Here is a 16,255-nt window from a genome sequence, read left to right as displayed (position 1 = left end):
TTTCATTAAATGTTTTGTTTGTGTATTCTGAGATGAAACTTTTGCTTTGAGCTACTTTGAGGACCTATTGTATGCCAGCGTCTTCTGAGACTTTTTTTTTTGATATTTTATTTCTTATTTCAATCGGAATTATTACATTTTTTTTCTGGGTATAGATTAGGTGTGGAGCGCCATCCAACTTCTTGAATCATATTTGTGATGTATATAGCTGCATCATCGACATCCGAATTTGTTCTTAGAGATATGTTTAGATCTACGCGTTCATTCAAATATTTTCTAAAACAATTCCGGTCTGTCTTATGATTGTATGTCCTCATTTGCGGTGATTTGTTTATTAATGTTGAGCTAAACGTACCGATTACTGGTGTGTGATCAGAACTACCGTCGAAACAGAACTCAATATGACTGAATGGATAAGGGTTTTCTTTATGAACAAAGAAGTTCAATAAATCTGGCGTTTTTTTCGGATCCGATGGCCAATAAGTTGGCTCTCTAGTTGACAGGGTATCAAGTTTATATTTGTCAATACACTTTCTTAGCTCACGGCCTTTCATAGTTGTTAATCTTGAGCCCAAAGACACATGTTTACTGTTCCAATGCCCGCCACATATAAATCTACTACCTAGGGTGTTAAAGTAAGCACATTATCTTCATTATCCTAGCAAATTTATCTTCATTAACCGCATGTCGGGGTGGCAAGTATACCGCACTTACATTAACTGAACTATACTTGTGGACAATTGTTATTGTAGTCGCTTGTAGATACTCCTTCTTGAATTTGCTATGGGGGTAATGTTCAATTCTTTTTTTAATTATTATAGCACTTCAACCATGTGAAGTACCGTCTGGGTGGTTTGTGTAATAAACTTCATAGCCATCGAGTTTGAAATTTTTTCCTTTTTTAAGATGTGTTTCTGAGATGAGTATGATATCGATTTTGTTATTTTTTAATATAATTTCTAATTCGTCTTTATTTGGACATAGCCCATTTATGATCCAGATGGCAATTCTAAAATTTTGCGTCATTGTAATTTGCTTACAAGTGTTGTAATTAAATATATTAATACAACGATCTGTGGCATTAATTGATCTATTTTTTCAGTTTGTTTGACAACTAAAAAGTTTAAATTTTGGTTTGGCTACGACTTGCTGCCGTCGAAAGAAAGTTCGTTTGAGTTAATTTGTGTAGCTATATTTTGGAATATTGGCAACATCACATTTTTTGTGTTGTCTGCATTTTAGGCGGCATTTGGTTACCATTTTCTTCTATATGAGTTTCATCGTTTCTTGGCTTAGCAATTTTTGCTTTAGGTAAGTTACTCCTTTGTACACTATCTTTTTGTGTTTTTCTATTTAGGATCTCTTTGTAGATCGAGCATCCTTTGTAATTTGCGGGAAGGTTGTATAGACAAAGGTAGCACTTAGCTGGAGTATCTTTAGTTTTCAGGCATTCCGTGGTTTTATGAGGGCTGGCACATTTTACACATCTATGTGGTGTCATACAATTACTTTTAGTGTGTCCATATTGTTGACATCTAACGCATTAAACAATAGTAGTTTTTCTTCTTGGATCTTCAATTTTCACACTTTGATGGTAAATATATTTGATATCTTTCACCAATTTATTGTTGTGATGGGGTTCAATATTAACAAAGAAGGTGTTAAGTGGCTCTTTAGTACATCTTTTTCGGGGGCAGACAATCTGTCCTTTTACTGTGTTACCAGTGTTTTCAATTGCTTTGGTAATTTCTTCATGAGGTGTTGAAGAATGTAAGTGTTTTATTACTATTTTTGGACATCTTTCATCTTTTCTAGTGAATGTATGTCCAATCAATCCTTTTTCACGAATGATTCCGATTGAAATTTTGGAAATTAAATTAGATTATACTTTATAGGTATAATCTTCTTTTGTAACTATGTACTTCGTAGGATCTTCTATTCCGTAAAGGATAATTGGTGGTGGTTTAGAAATTTTTATCTTTTTTATTTTTTCATTTTTGCGCTCAATTGTTTCACTTGCATCACTATCGCCATCTTCTCCTAGAATTTCATACCTATTTTCATTCCTCATAGATGTTGCCTTTACGGCTATGGTCTGTTTTGGTTGAGTTGCTCTTTTGTTTCTTTTAGAGACCTTTGCAGGCTGTGTGTCTTCTGGCGATCAAATTCTTTTCGGAATAAGTATTTTTTGCCATGGGAACTCCTGGTTATGTACTATTGATGTTTCCGATACGTCATCTGGTTTCCTCTCTTCATTTTCTAATGGATTTCCTAAAGAATTTTTTCGTAATGAAAAGTTCTGTTGGAGTGTTTGCTGAACGTATTTGAATCGAGATGACTTCAATAATGATTTTTGTCTATCAGAAAAAAATTACCTATTAGAATTTAGTCTATCAGACATATACAATACAACAAATTCACCAATTTCACTATGACGTAGACCGGCTAAAAAAACATTTTGAACAAGAAAAAATACGGTCAACTCTGGAATACCCGTAAAAATTTCTTATTATATATGCCATAACTGACTGTGGGACAGATTATAAGTTTAAGTTGCCGTATTACCGCCGTATGCAAATTTTCAATACTGTATTTTCACTATTTTTTAAGATATGGCCAAACTGCTATTGAAGTTATATTTCAGCTTTCGCAAGGAGTCAAGAAATTTCCACCATTTTTATCATTCATAAATGTCCCAAAAACCCACTTGTTTTTACGAAATCTCTACATTATAGCTCCAATAATTTCTGAGATAATGCCAAATAACTATGTTTTTCTATAATTTCTATGTTTTAAAACACTTTCAATCCGTCATGTTAATTTCAAATATAATGCAATACCTCTAACATCCGCTACAATCATTTCAGTTCTCCTAGCAAGTTTCAAAATTTTTAACATACATTTATTAAGCGTGAATAAAATTTATGTTGAAAAATTTTTACATTATTTAACAATTTCCAAATTAGCACATTTAAAAATAACAATAAATAACTGTCTTTGTCAAAAATACTTCCTTCGAAATAACAAAAATATAATAAATATTTGAAAATCGAAGAAATTTTCATCTCACGGAAATGTGTAATAAAAAGTATAACAAAATATTTTTATTCCCAGATGTACCAATTATTGAAAACCCTTGCAAATTATAAACATTTGGATTTCCTAACAAAATGTGTTATGCATTAATAAAACAACATTTTGTTTTATTACACTCGGGCACGCAGTCGTGCACTGGAAGCGTAAATATGTTGGAATATTTTTTGCTAATTTATTTTTTATATAGCTGTATATTTATTTTTAAAATGTCATTAGAATTATAAGACAACAAATTTTTATTATAATAACGTTGCATAAAAAATTTATCTTTCGGATACTAATTTTTCATTAATTCTTAAATTTAAAAGTCTATTTATTCGATATTTGCTTTTATTGCTGTCAATGCAATAATATTAAAAAAATTATGATTTAATTATATTAAAAGAATGAAATAATTTATTTTCATTGTATGGTGTAATAAATCATTTTAAGTTAAAAATAATCGAAAGTCGCAATTCCTTATTTTCTCAATTATCTGGTGGAATAAATCATTTTAAGTTAAAAATAATCGAAAGTCGCAGTTCCTTATTTTCTCAATTATCTCAATTGTCAAGTCCCTACCCATCTTTCCCAATAAAGATTGTCCCATCAGGATTCCTACGCAATCCTGAGATCCTCCTCGCTCAGAGCCAGCAGCTTCCTCGTTCTTGCACTACTCTTTTGGCCATAGGACTGTTGTTTTTGCACAATTCCGCCCGCCACACCAAAGGAAGCCTCCCCTTCTTTTAGTGTCCTAGAGCGCCGCCCCTGATCTCGCCAACTCAAGGTTTGACGGTGCAGGAACTCAGTGTCCGAAGAGCCGCTCTGCTATTCAGGTAAATGGTGATTGCCCCAGCCGACACACCGTTCGTGAACGCCATCTTGGCGGCCCTGGCCACCGCAAACACCTATACCTGGCACCGCAAACTATTGAAGTCTGGCAGCCTAACAGGTAGCTTCAACCACATTTCCTCATAGAATATTCCCGCTTCGGTCCCACTGAATGTCTTAGAACCAGTGTAGGCATCGGGAGCCTACCTCCAATACTCCTTCTCCGGAATCACTATATCGTACCCCAGAGGAAAGTCGACCACCGGAATCGAATAATCAGTTCCCCTGACGTCCATACCGTAGACACCTGACGTTCTGGCTTTAAAAAGCCTGCCGCATGAAGTATCAAAGCCCTCTTACCGGTCACATTCTTCACCCATTCATCCACCATATCCATCTCAAGTAAGACATCTTGGTTGGCGTCAACCCTGAGTGCCCTGTCACTCATGCCAACCTCTGTAACTCTTTAAGCCTCTTGAGCTCCCCAGATCGGCACATCGCCGGCCACCATACCAGCACCTCATACGTCAAAATAAGTCACATGTATAAAATCAGTGTGATCTACAAACAAAGGTCGCAGAAGTAGGACTGTTTGCTCTCTCCTCCGTATTTTTGCCCCAAGATAGCTTGCTATCCAGCGCCACACCGGAGTAGCGCGCGCTCTCAGCTAAGCGCAACACAGCCGCATCAAAATCATTGCCCAAAGACATGGCGACAAAACGCCGCCCCGCAGCGTGCCCTGGATACTCTTACCTTAGTCTTACTAGAGTCCTAGGCAGTAGTCACCATTCTAGAAAGCAACAGTTTTCCTATCCAGTGCACAATTCCCTCAATACTGACGTTGTTAAAAGCAAACTCTATGTCCACAAAAGCCGCCAATGCATACTCCTTATATTGCAACGACGTTTCTATCTGTGACACCATCGCGTGTAACGAAGTCTCCACAGAGCTTCCTCTCCTGTACGGTTGTTGCTTGCACGAAAGATTCCCGCTAGTCATAGCATGTCTAACTCGGGTCTGCATAGTTTTGTGCACGAACAAGGCTAGACTTATTGGATAAAATCTTTAGCCTCAAAATACTCACTTCTTCCAGGTTTCGGTATGAAAACAGCGCTCGTTTCTCCCCATTCCTTAGGCAAATAACCCGGACATAAGCAGCTGTTACCACCAACCATTTGATGATGATTCGGGTGTACTCTGTAACATAAATCGGGCGAACTCCATGCGGTCCAGGTGCCTTGTAAGGAGCAAAAGGCTCAACAGCCTATTTGATTGCAGCTCTCGTAATCAAAGCCCCCGCCAAGCCCCGCAGTTCCAATAATTGTTCTTCGGTCACGCAACTCCGGTTCTGCAGACCGAAGCGCGCGCCGACCAAAACCTTCGCTGCTTAATGTAGGTTGGCGTCACCAGTTCCTTAATCTTGTCAAATCGTTTACGGTCCAGGATTTCCTCTTTGCCTTCCTCATAGCATATTTATAGAACCTCAGTCCTTTCTTGTAAGCATTCCACCTGGATGGACTGTTGCTCCTTTTTGCGGCATTTTGCAGCCACCTCACTATTCTTCTACATTCATTAATTTCACTAGATCACAATGAGGGTCTCTCCGCGTATCTCACCCAGTTGGCCCTTGTAGGATTCCTAAAAGGCCACAATGGCTCCCCTTAATTTTTCCAGCGGCGGATCCTCACTCTCATAAGGCATGTAGGATGAAACCAGGGGGTTTATGTAGGATTAAAGAGGCCTATCGGTCTTCCTTCTTTCTTACCTCACAGCCTTCGTATCGTCATCACTGAAAGTGTTCAAAAGATATAGTTTTAGATCATTCTTTACCAAAATACGTGAACTTATTTCACTTGCTACAGTTTTGAGGTTCAAGGAATAGTCTCAGACCTTGTACCCTACCTTTCCCATGTTATTAGCGCTTATATGCTCTATAATATTACCACAGGCCATCACCTGCATCATCGTTGCTTCCACCACTTCACACAAACCTCAGCTGAACGTGAACTGAACGTGGCCTTTCCCGCATTCTGTTCAATATGCGAGAGTGAGCCCCGGTTAATGCTCAACAAAAAGTGTTGGCCTCGTTCCTTCCCCATTATCTCCTTTAGTCCGGTTAAGTCTTCCGCATCCAGGGTCCGGTTCTGCGCAGCCAGGAGCCTCAATACCTTTTCGCCAGAGACGAACGACATGCAAATCCAAATCTGCAAAGAGCCTTCCTCTTCTTAGCCCCCGTAAGCGCATCGGTACTCGAAGGGCCCAAAGCAACGTCCTCCTGGCGCTTTGGCTCTAACCTTGGCTGTTTGGCGACCCTTTGAATCACCTTCGAGTCGACGATAGCCTTAGCCTCTATTATCTGCTCCTTTTCCCAGGAACTAAATTCTGTTGGATCCTTCATCGACAGTCGCTGAAGCCCACTCCTTGCGCTCCGGAGCTTGCTTCTGACATCCCGCCACCAGTTCCTGGATTCTGTACCTGTAAAAGGGTTGATTCTGCCGAAGCCTTCCTCAACAATTTTCAAGGCTGATCCTTCCATCCCTACTAAAGAATCAGGTTCAGTCGTACTAATGATGCTGTTGTTAGCATCACCTTCCTATCCCAAAACTAGAGCAGGACCTCTCCCTACTGACCTCTCATGAGTTGGACTTCAAGCTAATCTTACAGGCGTTCTCACACAGAATCCATGTGAACGATGAAGACTGATAAAATTCGCATCCCCTCGTCCGTGTTCCATTCGGTGGCCGTTATTCGTTTTCCTTGGGGATCTTCAAATTGGCCTTGGCCAATTTCCACCTCGAAGCTCAGTTTCACTGGCGATTTAACCCTTCCTGGGGCTAAGTAGTCGTCAGTATACCAGATGACACTTGTATTTATCCGCAGTACTTCCTTCTTGGACGACATTTCCATTAAGTGTATTGGACCCTCTTAGTTTTCGGATCTCCCTCTCGACGTTATTGGCATGGTTGAACCGCTCAAATTCATTGATTCTAGTTAAGCACCGCCACCACGACAAGATGGGTTCCAATAGGGATGTCATAGTGGCAATCTCCTTAGTAACTTAGTCAAACCCTGGGGCCTTATTGTATTCGATTTAAGCAACTTTATTGCTTCGCAGATTTGTTTGATAGCAATCTGCCTCCAATAAGTTAACTGCAACAACATGTTTCATCATTGATGAAGGGCAGCGAGTGTTGAAGCAATGTTAATTCGAATAAAGAAATTATTTTTATATTATTTATATTAGTCTAATAGAAAATCAAAATTAAAAGCAATATCCATATTTTATGAATTTTCTTATAAACGTATGTAATTATGTACATTATAACAACCGAAAAACCATATTAATTTAGTTTAAAATAGTTAATTAAATGTTATGCAGTTCAGTTGTTAAATTAATTTAAAAATTTAATGTGTTAAACTAATTCAATTTAAGTAAACGAAAATGATCAATGGTTTAATAAAATACCACCTTAACAATACAATTTATTTTTACCTTTATTAACTGCTATTAACTACTTATTATTCGTTTACAAGTATTAATAGAATAACTTACACTAAATTAGTATTCAGTTGTTATTCACAAAAAAGTTTTAACTGCAGTTTTATTTTTAAAATTCTTTACACATAGGTATACATTTACTAATTATACGTAACTTGTGATTTTACCGTTAGTTATAGTTATACTATGATTTTGATCACGGTCTTGTAAATGGCCTTTTCTGAAACTTGAATGAACTTTCCTATCTCCCATACCTCGTCAATTTGAAATTTTCCTATAATAATTTAGTCTTATATTTTTATATTTATGCTTATATTTTTATCATGCATATTAATTGTATTTTTTCAATGCAATAGGGTGAAAAGATGGCAATAATAACCGAAAAAGAAGTTGCAGAAAACCAAAGTAACCAAATTTCTGTGTCACAATTTTTTGCAAAAAAAAACATGTTCATAACTGGTGGTACAGGTTTTCTAGGAACAGTGTTAATTGAAGCATTATTGAGTGCACATGAAGATGTTGGAATAATTTATGTACTAGTCAGAGGTAAAAGAGGTTTCGATCCGCAGGAACGGATCAATCGTATGTTGTCAAAGCCAGTTAGTACACAGCGTTATTGCAAAGTTATCAATTTAGGATTTAAACTTTTTTACGTTTTAGATTTTCGATCATCACAATAAAAAAACTTTAGCTAAAGTAGTGCCAATTGTTGGCGAATTGAGTGAACCCAATTTTGGGTTCAAAGACGAGTTGTTAACCGAATTACTTAGCAAAGTAAACATTATATTTCACAGTGCAGCAACAATTAGATTCAGTTCCCCACTACGAACTTCAATTAAAACTAATTTAACGGGAACCTTAAGAACAATTGAATTTGCCAAGCGGTTAAAAACTTTATCAGCTTATATATATTTATCGACAGCTTTTTGCAATAGCAATACTCGTGGTTTGAAAGATGAATGTGTATATAAGTCATTTTGGGATCCCTATGAAATGATAAAAATGGGCGAAGATGACAAAGTTTGGGAAAATTTTTCATCTGAAAAATTAAGAGGAATTTTACGAGATCATCCAAACACTTATACATTCACGAAAAATTTGGCAGAAAATTTGATGATATCTGAAATGCCAGGACTACCAGCGGCTATTGTTAGACCGTCTATCGGTAGGTATCTAATTGACATGAAACGTATTTAATAAAAAACCAGTTTTAGTAAGTTATGGTTAATTTATATAATATTTACTTAGGAATTGAAAAACTTGGTTAAAATTATTATTTAAAGGTTTTTTTATTGGCCTTTATATCTTTTGGATTTTATCAGGCCCATTTAGTTGTAATAAAATATACAACAATAAGTAAATTGCGTAATCAATTTTACATTTCAGTATATGGCACCTGGAAACATCCCATTAGGGGATGGGTTGGCAATGCCAATAGTGGTCATTTAGGATTTTTAGCTGGTTTTGTGAAGGGAGTTTTTCGAACTATGAGTGGCATACCCAGTGCGCCAGTTGATATAATACCTTGTGACTATGTAATAAATTCGGTAATGACAATGGCATGGTATGTTGGTACTAGAAAACTGAAAAAGCCGGAAGTAGTGCATTGTACTTCAGGAGAAGTTAACCCATTAAATTTGCAACAATTCGCCGAAATATTAAACGAAAGTGTTGAAAGGCATCCAACGGATTACTTTGTATGGAAACCTCACACAGAACTAAGAACAGGCTGGCGTTATGCTTTATTCTTTTATTTGTTTCAAATTTTACCATCACTACTTTACTATATACCTGAAAAATTATTCAACTGTGGAATGACACACCATACGTAAGTTATGCAAGAATATTTTAAACAAACCAAACTCTGAATTTGTTTGCTTTTTAGAGTTCTAGAATACATGCAAGTGTTTGACAAAGGATCGAAGCATTTTGATTACTTTTTAAATAAAGATTTTCGCTACTCTTTAAAAAATGCTCTAAGAATAATGGCGACTATGAACGAAAATGATCAAAAGCGTTATACATTCGATTGCAGTCATTTTGATTGGTCTGAATTTATGGATGGCTGTTTGATTGGTGTGAGACAGTTTTACTTTAAGGAGTCAAAAGACACCACAGAATGGCATAAGCTTTATTGGAAATTGTGAGTTTAATTTTTTATAAGTTTATATATAACACAATAAATACATCAAAGTGTATTTTTATGTATTGTTTGAACATGCCTTTTAACTACCTACCAGTTACAAATTGCGATGTAAATAATACTTTAAGAATTTTATCGAACAGTTTAGTTTTTGGCATTATATGTTCAAAACTTTTTGTGTCCTTAGTTAAAGGTTTCATCATATTTAGCATTTTTCCTATTTCGGCGTGCAATCTCAAAATCGGTGGACAATTTTAATTTAAAGTATTATTTTATATATTGAAAATGTATTTATGTCACCTTGCAAAATATATGACGTCCACCATTAAAGTATTGGTCATTAAAGTATTTATTACTGTAGAATGGTTTATTAATACACAAGATGGTGAAAGCCACTGGGGTGAAAGCCCTCTTGAAGTAATTTATAAAAAAATTGTTCATGTGGGAAGTCTGCCCTAAACGTTTTGAAGAAGGTCAAAATAAAAAATATCCATAACAGTTGTTATACCAAAATTTTGTTGTTCGTATTTTTTTTTCCTACTTGATAGAGCTTGATAGAACAAATAATATTAACGCTTCATGCCAGACCTACTGTTGTCGAGTTACACTGTTTTTGATTAGTGGCCTAAATATGAGAATTTCAGTTGGAAAGCTTGCCATTTTTTCTTTTGTTTGTTTTTTTTTATACCGTAGCAAATTTACAATATTATATATCATTGTTTAGGGCATCAAAAATGGGTAAAATTTTTGTTCGCAAGTAGTTGTCAAAACCCAAAGGTTTCCAAGATACAGAGATTTTAACGAAGTTTTACGAGATTTTTACTTGCCAAGCTTTTTTACTTATAACTTTCCTTCCGAAAAAAGTATGAGCTTCAAATGAACAGGTTTTTAAAGCACAGGGATGTGGCCAGAATTCTGTAACAAAAAAAATTTACAATAAGTTTCAATTTTGTTTAACAAGTTTCTAAAACCTTCACACAAAATTGTGGGGATGAAAAAAATTAAAAAAACTTTTAAAACAATATTTAGCTATTATATATAAAAAAAAAATCTGATGTGGTCAGCACATAACCGACCGCAATGTGTATTGTCTAGTTAAGTGAAAGTGTTACAGAATATTATAAAAATGTCTTTTAAATACTTCTTTCCAATTTTTAGGACATTAGTAAGCTTATAGTTAACATACCTAGAAAAATGTAAATTTGGCTCTTAGTAGAGTTTCGCTTTGTGCTACCCGAATTCCCTGAAACGCTCGCCATTTAGTTTCGGTAACAATCAGAACTCAAATATCAAATTTCAAGAAACTCCATCAATTCGTTCCGTAGATATGGTGAAAAATGTAAAATCGGCCCGCAGATCAGTTTTCGAGCCCTGATCTTTCCAAAAAATTTACATGTTCATTGTTTTAATACAAGGAATTCAAATATTAAATTTCAATGAAATCGGTTGATTATTTCTCTTTATATACACAAAAATGTATATTTGGCCCGTAGTAAACGTCCAGTTGCTGACGCCTGATTTCTTCCAAAAGTTAGGAGGTTTTATCGCCGGTAGAGCAAAACTTATATATGAAATTTCAAGTAAATCGGTTGAATATGTTCTTCAATATGCTCAAAAATGTAAAACAGGCCCGCTAAAAAGTGCAGTTCCCGAGGCCTGATATATACCAAAATCCGTGCCATGGTGGAAATAAACTTACATATAAAATTTCATCAAAATCGGTTCAGCCGAACTTGAGATACACGCGTGCACACACAGACCGACAGACCGACAGACCGACAGACCGACAGACCGACAGACCGACAGACCGACAGACCGACAGGTTGCTAAAAATAGTTTATTTACACTTCCCTACTATGGAGAAGTACGTTCCTACCGAAAACTCGATATGCAAAATTTGTTGCCATCACATAACCTACCTATTGTTTACACAATACGGTCGGTAATAAAACAAAAATCTTAAAAAAAAACGACAGTATCTTGAATTGACCTTTCTAATTCTTTGTTTTATCCATATTTTGTATAAATCTTTAAAAACCATTCTATTTTACATTAAATATATATAACACTTCTGTGGTGTCAAAAAGTATGGGTACTTCTAGAAGGGCTAGAGACATGGGACAAAGGACATTAAATATGGTTTTACCAGTAGGTTCCTAGGAAAGGCAAGAATTTTACCTACCCCCCCAAGATGCTTCGTGACAATTTTTTACAAAATGTTACTACTTTTTATGGGGTAATTTTTATTTACTTTTGGTAGTATAAATATTGTATATAAATTAATTTTTGGAACTGCCCAATTAATTTATTACTGTTAATGGTGCTGTTATTTATTTTCAGCGAAGGTTAGAAACCTAGGGGTGATTTTCAACAGCAAGTCTGATTAACACAACCATATAAACTTTATATTACCCAAGGAATACATAAACTTACGAATCCTTCGACAACTTTCTTCGGTCTTCTTGCAGGAAACTAAAATAAGACTAGTGAATTCTCTTATATTTCTTCACTTTTTCTACTGCGATGCTGTATTTTCCTCAGTGGTTCTTTATAAATTTATCAAGTTTAACGGAGTCCTTAATGCTTGCACTAGATTTGCTATAAACAGGGGGAAATTCAATAAAATCTTTGACAAAAATACTCTTCTTCTTGAGTGCAGTTTTGACAACTTTTTAAATTTTCGTTACATAAAATTTTTCAATAGGGTAATTGAAGGTTGTTACCCGGCTTAACTTACTATTATCTTCTAAAATTAGAAAAGGTAGATCGACCAAATCACCGATGTACGAAATTCCTTGGCATTCTACCCGTCGAAGGCACCTATCATTATTTGCCAGAACCACCATCCTTTTCAATACTCTCCCTTCATCATTGAGAAGAGAAAATCATAGGAAACAGCGTGACACATTATGCAAGCTAATTTCTAACATCATAGCTTAATATGATACTTTTATACTTTTATTATAAATAGTTATAAACTTATTAGTTCATATGTATATATTACTGCTTTTTTCTTTTTTTCATCTTTTTTTCTTTTTTACTTCTTTTAGTTTCTAAGTTTCCTATGAATATAATTTTAGTTATTTAAGTGTTTGCTTTAAATCTCTATGCTTTCATTTTTGGCTACGAGTATGTGTATAATTTTTAGATATTATGTCTGATTTATGCACCGTATTTCTTTGTAAATAAAAAATGTTATTTTATTGCATTAAACTTTTACACGTAGGGGTATTTTCAAAAAATCATTTAGGGGCGGTGTTATATGGTTTAATTGAAAAACTTCTTGTTGCTTGGTTTAAAGTTAATTAATTTATTTATTAAAAATCTGACCTATTTACACAAAAATTATACTACTTAAAATTAATTATTTTATAAACCCACAGAGATAGACTAGTAAGCAATTTTATGCCTTTATACAATTCATAATTTTCCCATGATATTGGTTTCAAATTTACTTAAAGTAAAATTCTTCTTCTTCTTCTGCCTATTCGATTTCGAATGTTGGCCATCTACTTGACTTATGCAATGTTGTTTATTATTCCTTTAAACGTTGTTCTGTCTTTTGCTGATGTCATCAATTCCGTTATATTTCTTAAGCCTGTCCAATTTCTAATATTTCTGAGCCACGATATTTATTTTCTACCAATTCCTCTTTTTCCATGGATTTTGCCCTGTATTATCAGTTGTAGTTGGTGATACTTCTCATTTCTCATAATATGTCCCAAGTATGCTGTTTTTCGGCGCTTGATGGTTGTAAGTAATTCACGCTTTCTGTTGACTCTTCTCAGCACTTCAACATTGGGCACTTTATCTGTCCAAGGAATTTTCAGAATTCTTCGGTATAACCACATCTCGAAAGCTTCAATTCTATTCATATCATCCACTTTCAGAGTCCATACTTCCATTGCATACAACAACACTGACCATATGTAACATTTTATGAATCTGACTTTCAGTGTTAAATTGAGATCATGGTTGCAAAGCACTTTTTTGTATTTAAAGAACATGGCTCTAGCAACTTCAATCCTGCATCTAATTTCATCTGAAGAGCCCCAATTTTCGTTAAGCCAGCATCCAAGATATTTGAACTTGGCCACTCTTTCTAATGTCTTGTTTTCTATAGTAAGATTTGTATTGTTGAATGTGTTTTTCCTACTCACTATCATATATTTTGTTTGGTCGATGTTGATGAGTAGACCGAATTGCTTACTGTGGTGGTTTACTTTATTTATCAACGTTTGCAAACCCTCTAAGCTTCCTGCTATCAAAGTTGTATCATCAGCGTATCTTATGTTGTTAATATTGATACCGTTTACTTTGATACCCTCATCTACATCGTTGAGTGCTTCCTTAAATATGTGCTCTGAATAGATATTAAAAAGTAGTGGTGTCAATGGTTTGCAAGATTTCGATCAATTTATCGTGCTGTACCCTGTCAAAGGCCTTTTCAAAGTCTATGAAGCAAATAAATACATCCTTTTGCACATCTTTACAATTTTCTACCAAAACTTTTGTACAAAATAAAGCTTCACGTGTGCCCATTCCTGCTCTGAAACCAAATTGAGACTTTCCCATGGCTGTTTCACATTTTTTATATATTCTGTTCTGGATGACTTTAAGAAATATTTTCAGGGTATGGCTCATTAGACTGATAAGCCTATATTCTGCACACTTTTTCGCGTTGGTTTTCTTTGGCAAGGTGATGAAGGTCGATTTTAGCCAATCATTGGGGTATACTCCTGTGTCATATATTTTATTGAACAACTTTACTAATATTCCCAAGTTTTCTTCATTTATTAGTTCTATTATTTCAGCTGGGACTTCATCAGGGCCCGTAGATTTATTATCTTTGGCCAACTTGATGGCTTGTTCAATTTCCCTTTTCATGATTGGTTGACCTGTTAGATTTTCTGTTGTTATATCAGGTAAAATTGATCTGTTGTTGTCTGAAAATAGATTTTTGATGTATTCTTCCCAAACTTGCTTTTTTGCGTCCATTTCATGAACCATCTTGTTTTCGTTGTTCACTAGGAGAGATGGAGTTTTCTTCCTGTAGATACCAGATACCTCTTTTAGTTTTTTATGAAGGTTGAAGTCGTCATGGGCTTGTTGCAGTCTTTCCATTTCATCACACTGCTGGTTGAGCCATTCTCTCTTCGCATTCCTGATTTTTCTTTGGATGACTGCATTTAACTGTTTATATTTTTCTGGATTGATATTTCTATACTTTCGTCTCTCTTCCATCAATTCTATTATTTCGCCTGTCATCCAGTTGTTATTTGCGACGTGTTGTTTTACACCCAGCTTTGATTTTGCAACTTGATTCAAAACCATTTTGGTTTCTGTCCAGATGCTGTTTATGTCATCTGTTTCCAAATCAATTTCACTGAGCCTTCGATTGATTTCAACGGATGTTATATTATTTGTCGAGTCATCTTTCAATCCAGCTACATTAAGTTTCTGTCTCTGTGGGGTTTTTCGAAAGACCGCTAGCTTTGTTTTAATATTAGCTAGTAAAAGGTTGTGATCTGCCGTCAAATCGGCACCCGGGTAAGTGCAGACCCTCGAAACGAAGGAACTAAATCTTTTGTTAACTATTATGAAATCTATTTGGTTTCGGACAATATATGGTTTACTATCTTGTGGCGACTTCCATGTATATAGCCTTCTTGGGGGTAATCTAAACCACGTGTTGGTGACTTTCATATTGTATTCTTGGCAGAATTGAACCAGTCTATCTCCTCTTTCGTTTCTTTCACCCAAACCAAAAGGGCCAATGACTCCCTCTACTTTAGTAGAGCAAACCTTGGCGTTAAAGTCACCCAATACGACATTAAGTTCGTGTGGCTTAGTTATTTTCAGCAGTTCATCTATGTTGTTGTAGAATTCTTCAATATCTTCATCACTTTTGTCAGCTGTTGGTGCATATACCTGAATTAGATTGATGTTAACAGGTCTTGCATTGATTTTGAGTAGCATCGCTCTGTCAGACTTAGGAATAAATAGAGAAACACATTTCGCGGCGGTACCTCTTACAATTATACCCACTCCATTCCTATGGTTTTTATTCTGATTACCAGAATAGTAAATTGTTGCATCACCCTTTCGGAACTCTCCAGCACCTGGCCACCACGTTTCACTAATACCGAGTACATCGATGTTCAGCCTCATCATTTCTAACATTGCATTATCAATCTTACCAGCCTCATACAAGCTTTGAACATTCCATGTTCCGATGTTTAATTTTTTAGTTTTACCTCCGTGGATTCTTAGCACCCTCGATTCGCCGGAGACTGAGGGCCGTTGATTTTCTTGTATTGTCATTTAAGATTTTCTTGGGAAATTGATACTTCAGTGGTATCCCGTTGCCTTCTGAAGCCCATGCCGTTGACAAACTTTTTACAAAAATATGTTCATCCGCCTTTAGAATTAACTGCTTAATTCAAGGACAAGTGAGTGCCCCATAAGTCGTCACATTTATATAGCGAGCCGCTTGCTCCAAGACAGACACCCGCTCGTAGCCGCCAATTCTTAGTCAGACGCAACTAAAGTAAAATTAACAAACAAAATATATGTTATTTAACACCTGTTTTTATATATGGGAAAATATTTACTTTAACTAATGTAAATTAATTTCATTAGTTAATGTAAATATTTTTCCATATATATATAACAATAACAAACATCATTGCAAATACATGTGCGTT

General features: G+C 35.5%; 1 protein-coding gene across 2 annotated transcripts in view; it reads left to right on the top strand.

The window, feature by feature from the left end:
- The window catches only part of LOC129616450 (putative fatty acyl-CoA reductase CG8303), an 89,764-nt gene that overhangs the window by 25,144 nt on the left and 48,365 nt on the right, over window positions 1-16,255 (top strand). Inside the window, exons 1-6 of one of the 2 annotated variants that reach the window (XM_055532072.1) lie at window positions 1,175-1,311; window positions 1,371-1,594; window positions 7,762-8,004; window positions 8,066-8,570; window positions 8,792-9,233; window positions 9,291-9,548. In XM_055532072.1, the coding sequence (XP_055388047.1) occupies window positions 1,463-1,594; window positions 7,762-8,004; window positions 8,066-8,570; window positions 8,792-9,233; window positions 9,291-9,548 (1,580 nt within the window). In that variant the 5' untranslated portion in view covers window positions 1,175-1,311; window positions 1,371-1,462. Of the gene's footprint in view, window positions 1-1,174; window positions 1,312-1,370; window positions 1,595-7,761; window positions 8,005-8,065; window positions 8,571-8,791; window positions 9,234-9,290; window positions 9,549-16,255 lie in introns of those variants that run through there. The other variant, XM_055532074.1, reaches the window with a different exon arrangement.

The sequence above is a fragment of the Condylostylus longicornis genome, unplaced genomic scaffold (assembly GCF_029603195.1).
Source record: "Condylostylus longicornis isolate FDR11 unplaced genomic scaffold, ASM2960319v2 ptg000211l, whole genome shotgun sequence".
Taxonomy (NCBI): Eukaryota; Metazoa; Arthropoda; class Insecta; order Diptera; family Dolichopodidae; genus Condylostylus; species Condylostylus longicornis.
The sequence above is the reverse complement of the archived record's forward strand: the minus strand, read 5'-3'. Positions and strand labels throughout refer to the sequence as shown.